This window comes from Vigna radiata, chromosome 1 (genome assembly GCF_000741045.1).
Source record: "Vigna radiata var. radiata cultivar VC1973A chromosome 1, Vradiata_ver6, whole genome shotgun sequence".
Classification (NCBI taxonomy): Eukaryota; Viridiplantae; Streptophyta; class Magnoliopsida; order Fabales; family Fabaceae; genus Vigna; species Vigna radiata.
Window position 1 is genome coordinate 24713789 of NC_028351.1, and position 8902 is coordinate 24722690.

The following is an 8902-nucleotide window of genomic DNA, read 5'->3' on the forward strand; positions in this document are numbered from 1 at the left end:
TTAATTCATCATTAATTTTTAAATAGAAATTTTAAATAGTTTAACATTGGTCAAGTTAATCTAATCTAATATACTTTTGTTTTAAATTTTATTTTATTTAGTATTGATTTAGTCGACATTTAATAAAATAAATTTTTATATTAATTTAATTAGTAATGATTTGGTCAATGCTAATGACAACAACTTCAAAACAATTTCTTGTGGATGAAGGAAATGAAAAAACAAATGTAATGAAGATGTGTGTAAGTGAAAAGGATAATTGTCACATAAATTGAAGAAGATAAATGTGGATAAAGAGATATGTATGAATATGAATGAAAAAGATTAGTATGAGAAAAATTTATATACAAAGTGTGAAAAAAAAATTGAGTGAAAAGCTCTGTTATCTTATGAGATTTGCACTTTTGAATTAAAAAAATCTATGGCTCATATTTGTTGTCACAACGTATATAAATTTTTAATATATAACTTAATATCCGTTACATAAGCAACTAAACTTATTCATTTTTAATATTTATTAAAATTAAATATTTTTTTAATATGTATTGTAGTTAGCATTTGTTACACAAATATTTACTTATAACAAAAATTATAAATATTTTTCACTTCTTTTTAATTTTCATTTAAAAAATTTGCATTTGTGTCCAATTATAATCAATTTAATCATTTTATCAGTGTCAAACATTAAGTAGACTCAATTAATATCAACTTAACTTATGATAATTCGACGCTAACACAAATATTTATTTATTAAAAAAATTAAAAATAATTTTACACAACTTAAACATGTTTTCTAAAGAACAAAAACTAGAATTGATTAAGCCGAGTCTAAAATAACATTGAATAACACTAATATTTATATACTAATTTTATGTGATATTTTGGGATAATATATGATTTTTTTTAATAAACACATGTAACAATTACTAAAGATTATAAAGATGTTCAACCATCAACGAAGTTCAAACAACATTATAAAAAATTGAAAATTTTATATTAAAATAATGTTTGTTTCTTATCATAGTAAAAACAAATATTTTGATATTTATTATAATAAGTTATTTATTTATCGTGAAATGTATTAAAAGAATATCTTATTTATACAACAATTTATTCATAATGAAAGAAAAAGGGAGCCCTACATATACAAAATATAAGATAAGAAGTAATAAGAATATTATCTATAATGTGTTCTTTTTAACAATTTTGTTCTATTAATTGAAACCTATTCGAAATTCACATTATGATTCACATCTAGATCACAATGGAGAGTATCTACCAACTATAAAAAAAGACATTCCTATTAACAAATATTTCACCTTTTATACTCTTTAATAAACTTTTATCAATGAAAGTTAAAGCGTTTTCAAACACTTGCCCTATATTTTCTTTGGATCATTATGATAATAATGTGTAGTATTCACCAATGTTAAATATTGTTCATTAATTTTCATCAATAAACCTAGCGAATTAATTAAATATATTAAATTCTTTTTTCATCACAACATTTAAAGTGAAGATTTTGGAAGAATTAGATTCATACTAACTCATTCAATATTGGTTTGTGGTTATGATTTTATTAGTATGTTTGGAGTTTCTTTCATTGTCGGGGGATTGCGTGGCAAAAGATTTTGCACGCCAGAAAATAAGTGTTGGATCATGAAATGATTGAATGATTTAATATCCAAATTAGGGAAATTGAATCTCAAAAGTAACAAAATCATTGGTTGAGTAGCTTATCTGATTATGTTATTGGTTCTCTCCAAGTTGTCATAATTGCACCATAATAGACAATTAACAAAACATAGATATTTTATAGGAAAATGATATTTTAACACCATTTTTTGACATCATTTTGACACTGCACACGTGTCAAAATATGGTTGGACGATTTCAAATTAAAAAAACAAATTTTGATTTTTCTCTTCCAAATATATCTCTGCCTCAATTTTTTTAATTTGAAATCGTCTAATCATATTTTGACACGTGTGCAGTGCACTTCAAAAAATTGAATATTTAGACTAGGTCAATATTTAAACTATAATAATAAACACTATAATTTATTATAATACCAACTTTCATAATTGATTCTAATAAATAATATTGGATAAGTTGACTCTAAATAATAACTAAGTTAACATTATTATATAAATTGATTTTGAAATTTTAACACAATGTAACGAAAGTATGTTAAATATTGAATGAGTTACTATATCTGAAAAAAAAAACTAATTATAATTAAGTCAAATATAATATATTTAAATTTGAAAATTTATAAATTAATATAAAATAAGACATTAACTAGTTTATATGTTATATTAAGTGTTTTATATATTTTAAATAATTCAATATTTCCTGTGAAATATAACATAATTATGATAGTAAAGTAGTATGTTGTAGAAAGAAGTTGAAGGTGGTTAAATTCATTAAGATGCGTAGCTTTCTTATTGGAAAACAAGGTTGAAGTGAATATTATAATAACAACTCTTGGTAAGGAAAAAGACTCTTTTTCTTGGTGAAAAGAGGCTTTTTGTCTTATGTAAATAAAAAGATGTGATGAACCACTTTGAATATAAGAGTGTTTATAAATAAAAAATAGGAAAGTGAAATTCTAAATTCACATTGGTACAATTAGATTCACAAATTATATCGTATTATTGTTTAAATCTAAGTATTTGGATTGACACTTTCTCTATTATAAATAATTAATATACATCAATTTAATTCATAAATAAGATTAGTATGCACTTAATTGATATTAACTTACATAGATAATTATAAAAATATATTAGAAACATTTAGATTTATAGTGACTTAATTAATTTTAAAAAAGATTAGACTAACTAATATATATTAAATTAAATAAATATACATATTAAAATTAAATAAAATGAGTGTTTTGACTAAATTAATTTTAATTTTACTAATTATTAAAATTAAATTGTCTAATCTACCGTAACTACATAAATTTTAAAAGTAAATACTAACCTAAATAAATAGAAATATTATACACACATACATATACACACACACACACACATATATATATATATATATATATATATATATATATATATATATATATTATTAATATTATCAATTGCTTAATAATTTAATGCATTTTTTTCTTTTAAGTATTGTTTTTACTATAAAGAAAAACTTTACTAGTAAAATTCATTTTCGAATTTTTTTTTAATATGATTCGAATATAAAATTTTGCTTAAAACCTTGAGAATAATTTCATTTGGACAAGCATATTGTCAGTTTTGGTATTTTACTAACGTAAAATTAATAATGTACTGATTTATTAAATGACTTAAAATAAAGAAAATATACAAATATTGGAAGGGTTTAATTATTTATTTAAAAAAAAAAAATATCAAGAGGCCTATATATGTTCACATCATTACATAGTTGTGTTAGCTTGCAAACTTTTGTAAGTAGATTAACAATAGCACATAAATAAAATTAAAATATAGGAAAAAAGATAGTAATCAGAATAGGGATAATTTTGAGCATCTAAACTGGGAAAAGTAATCAGAATATTAAAGAGAACTGAAATGATTATGACTAAAGAAAGAAAGCTTAAACTGCAATCATTGAACAATCTCCATGAACAGAGGCTTTAAAAACAAAGATTGCAAACATGTTTATCAACTTCAACACAATACAAATAATGGATCATTCTTCATTCTCATAAAGAGAAAGAATTTTATACTTTAATTTCAAAATTTCAAGATTGAGAGTTTGTTAATCAGAATTGAAGATCAACCAACCATGCTACCAAAATTAAGAGCTCTTAATATGTCTACCCAAGGTATGTTCTTATCACTTCATCTTTTTCATTTGACTAATGTCCAAAAACATTACAAATTCATAGTCCTTACAACCTATGATCTGCAAAACATTCTTTTGCGTGACTTAACCTATTTTTGTCTTTATTCAAGGCAATGAAGAACAACAAGAAAAAACTATGTAGAGATAATTGATTAACTATTTTATCTGTTCACGGGAAAAAAAACTTAGATGTATGGTCCTAATTAGGCAGTTTTCCAGGATCAGTTGAATTATTTTGTTTTTGAAATGAAGAACTTGAGAGGCTAAGGGAAAGATTTGATTCAATTATTTTGTTGTCGTACAAGATATGTGGTATCTTTTAGCTTTCTTGTTTATCTATAAAACAAAATAAACGAGTTAAAATTTTGTAGAACTTCTATATATGCATAATTTCAAGCACCGTTCCTAATAAAAATGCTTATATTATAATTCAAAGTTTTTTCTTTAAAAAATTGATTCAATAAAAAAAAATGACTAACATTAATTCTAAAAGAGAAGATTTTTTAGAGCATACGATAAGATTTCCAATTATTCAATTGAGTATTCAGTTTTTCTAAAAACATCATATTAGTCATGTCTTTTTAAATTTAAATCCATATTCAATTATTAAATTAAACTTAACTTACTGATTACATGCAAAAAACTTGTTATTTTTTATCTAATACTTTATTACATTTTTTTCGTTAACTTTATAGTTTAACTGAGATATTTAGGTATTAGTATTTTAATGATATTTTTTTTATTTAAGTTAGAATATTTTCATATATTTAATATATGTAAATTATTAAAATTTAAACTGATGGAAAAAAATTATACTTATTTTAAATAAACAGAACATTTGACAACTTCCCATTTTTAACATATTTCTGAGCACTTTTTAAATTTTACATAAAGCTATATAGTTATATAGTAGTTAATATGCACTTTTTTAAAATAAATTGGCCATAGTTATACTAATATTTTTCCTTATTTATTTTGATATAATTAAAATAATCATATAATAAATTTATGAAAGAAATTTACAATATTTTTATATGAAAATATAGTTATTTTTTGTTAAAGTTAAATTGAATTGTATTTAACAATTTTCTAAACTATTTTATTTATTTATTACTTACTTTTATATAATTTGGCGCTCTAAATAACTTATATATTACGTAACTCACATTTATTGATATATTTAGATTTAAGACAATGGAAATATCAATATTTAGTACAATTTTCCGTAAACAAAGATAAATTAATAAATAAAAAAGTCTCCTTTAATTGAGGTGTGTCTTCGTTTCTATTTGATATTTCTTTATTAATACTTTTTTCTATGCATTCTTAACTTATGCTTACTTATTAAGTTAGTTCTAACAGAGCCAAAGCTTCCCACCTGCGATGAGCTGTTTGTATAGCAATTGTTGTCTTTATAAGCTTTGATTAAAGAAAATAAAGAAAATAATACTCCTAGAGAAATATGATATATGATTGAAATCATAATAGAAATACAAAGAAACATTCCATATCTTTTCTTTTATGAAACTTGTGAATGACTTATTTTTTTAATTTAAATAAGTACAAAGAATCAAAATATACATTTATATTTCTAATATCAATTTGAATATGAAAATATATTGATTATAATTATCTTAATAGCGTAGTTATATACAATTGTTATGAATTAAAAATGAAAAATTTGTTTGCTTACAAGAAAAATAATTTTTGAGATAGATGATTCAAGAGTTTAGAAGATTTAAAATAAAATTAAAAATGAAACATTTTAATTACAATTTTATTTAAAATTTATTTTTTTCTTTTTTAAGACCTAAAGCTATTAATATTAAAAAAATTATTTTTAAATCTGTTTTCTTAGAGGTCAAAATCATTAGTAATAGAAAACTTTTTTGAGGCTTTTTTTTAGGCCATAGTCGACCTGAGATGCATTTGCCAAGATAAATATCACAAAATCTCCTAATTTAAATTCAAAACTAATATATATATAAAAGTATTATTAATTAATTTGAATAACAAAGTATTGTATTGTCATGTTCTTATCATCAAAATTACATTATTCATAATAATCACTATAATTATTATAACCCAGAAAGAAGAACCAAAGCAGCCTACTTTTAATCAAATTAAATTTATTCTGATAAGCTGAATTCTTCTATAATAAACCCAATTAAATATAATGATTTAGAATTATATCTTTAACTAAACCTCTTTTAACAATACTTTTTATTTATATTATATAATCGTGTGACATAACATAACTATTCCTTGATTTCTATGATAATAAAATTACATTTCTAGTTTCAGATGTCAACCAACCTAAAGATGTATCAAAAAGTGTAAATTTCCATGAGGAGTATCTAAGGGCTTTAAGGTCAAAATCCTACGTTGATTTCTTTGACAAAGCTCAATTACTTGCTCACCAACATTGCATTCATTCCAACCAGAATATATATTCAGAAACCCTCCTTCAACCAGACCAAGAAACCGTACACACCATCATTGATGCAACAATCCTTTCACAGAAACCAGAACTGAAGAAACTCATGCTCGATTACTTTCACGTCAGTGCTCAGGCTTCCCTCATTTGCAGCCATCTTCTCAAAAACATCAATCAACTTCACTGTAATTACCAGTTCATTCAAAGAGCCCTACAAATCATGGACAATGATGATGACTCACAACAAAAGTTGAAGCTTATCATTTTTGAGCTCAACTCATTCATCTTGATTAACCCTTTTTCAAATCTCGAGTATCATGACTTCAAGCTCATCATTGACGAAAACTCATCAGTGTTGAATCGTTTGAAATCAATGAGAAAAAGGCTGGAAAGGAACTTCAAGCTAAAGAGATATTTGAAGACGTTAAAATGTTGTGTTACTGTGCTTTGTGACATGGTTGCTGTAACAACACATGCTTTAACTTCAGTAGTCACGCCAACAGTTCTGAAATTTACATGTAAGAGTCTTGAGAGGGAGCTTCCACACTTGAGGTTTTCAAGAAGGTTTCTTGGTAATGTTTGTGAGCAGCTTGATATGGCAGCTAAGGGATCTTATATATTAAACAAAGACTTTGATACAATGAGTAGATTTGTGGATCGGCTTTACGATGACATTGAACATGTAAGGGCAATGATGCAGCTCTGTTTGAACAAGAACATTGATAAATTGATCTCTATGCAAATAGTGAAGGAGCTTAGGAAATGTAATGTTGGATTTGGGAAAAAAGTGGAAGAACTCAAAGAGCATGCGTGCTTGTGCCTTGTGACGATTAACCGATCAAGAGATTGGGTTACTAAGGAAATGGAAAAAATGAGTGGGTAAGGCATTGGAATCTAGACATGTATATGTGATAAACTTATCAATATTGTACAATGTGGTTAAGATTTTAGTTAATGTTTCTATAAATTGCTTTACGAGAATTTGTTTCTATATATTTTCACATCTACTTTTAAAAGTTTTGTATAGACTTAATTTTAAAAGTTTTGTATAGACTTAAAGATAAGACTAATTTAGAATCTATAAATAGATTTAAATTTCATCTTATAAATTGATTTTGCGGAGTTGAATTAAGTTTAGAGTTTACTTTTTAAAATAATATCAAAGAATCATAAATTAAAGTTTATCCTAATAAAGTTGATTGTTTATTAATTTATTATTTCACCCACTATAAAATTACTATCACAAATTATTATTAATGTCTAGTGTCATGCACAAAATGTATATAATTTAGTTTGAGAGATTTATTGAAAGTCTCACGTCTTAAAAGTCAAACTGAAGAGGATAAACTTCTTTTTATTTTTCAAAGGAAATTGTTTGACAAATATTTTAATGTCATAATACACTTAGGAAAAAATAGACATAGAAGAATGAAGTAATAAATGCATATGTGATATGACAAGACTACAAGGGGTATAAAGATATGTAAAAGTTGTAATAATATATGGATCCAATGAAAACATGACATGTGACATTATTTTAGTTGAGAGTCAAACTAGATTTAGTCTTAGAAGAGGAAGAGATTAGGTGCCACCACCCTACACCTACGCTTTATGCCTTGCCATTCAACCCACCTTGTCGGCCATCCAATCTTTGTCGACAACGGCTTCACCATCTTTAAGGTGGGACAATACTTGTGCATAACTCAATTGGTCATCTTTCCTTTGGATGCAAGATCACTGCAGGCTTTATTTTATGATGGGTCCCGTTATTTTGACATCTAATTTTTTACACACATTTGACACTGCCACGTGTCAACGTCCTATTGGGTAGTTTTTTTTTAGTTTTTTTTTTTTTAAATTTGGCCTGCAAAATGGAAAGCTTTTCAGATAATTTGTATTCCAATTCTACCCCCTCGGCTTTTTCATTGGTTTTGTGTGACAGATTGTCTCTCCCATTTAGTCGTCTCCCATCGTGCTCTCCTCTCCCCTTTTGCGTGCTCTCCATTGCTCTCTAGTGCTCTCCAATGCTCTGAAATGGCAAGTTCCGGAATGGACCTTCGTTGGACCAAGGTAAATGCCTTCTATCCTCTTTAGGTTTGGGTATTTGGTTTTAGGATTGGGTATTGGGGTTCTTGTGGTTTCTTGCACACGTTATGGGTTTTAGGTTTGGGTATCCGGAATGGACAGTTGAGCTTGCGTTATTCATTTTCAACTATGTATGTTAGCACTCTCAACGAACGGTTGACAGAGGAACAACAGGAAGTCATCTCGAAGACTCCATTTGGTTGGTTTTTAGAGTTGAGTGGTAAAGTCATATTCAATACTAAAAATTTGCGTGAGTTAACCAAAACATGGGTGGATTCGAGCAACTCTTTTATTATTGCAGACAAGCATTTCAAAATCAATGAAAATGATTTTTGTTCAGGAATAGGATTGAGTTTAGATGGTGAAAGTATAAACTTGAAGCATTCTTCAGTGGGTACTGATGAAGGTTGAAAAACAGTTATTTTCATATGTCATTTTAGACCAAATTACACCCTTTACTACTTAGAATGAGCTTAGAATCAAGCAAAACTCAATAAATGAGTCTGTAGAGAGTCAAAAGCTATTTTTAGCGATATTATGCTT

At 25.7% G+C, this 8902-nt stretch overlaps 1 protein-coding gene across 1 annotated transcript; it reads left to right on the forward strand.

The window, feature by feature from the left end:
• Nucleotides 1–6494: 6494 nt before the first annotated feature.
• On the forward strand, nt 6495–7157 carry LOC106759896 (UPF0496 protein At3g49070-like). Its single transcript, XM_022780114.1, has one exon. The coding sequence runs from the start codon at nt 6495–6497 to the stop codon at nt 7155–7157; it is 663 nt and encodes a 220-aa protein (XP_022635835.1).
• Nucleotides 7158–8902: the final 1745 nt, after the last annotated feature.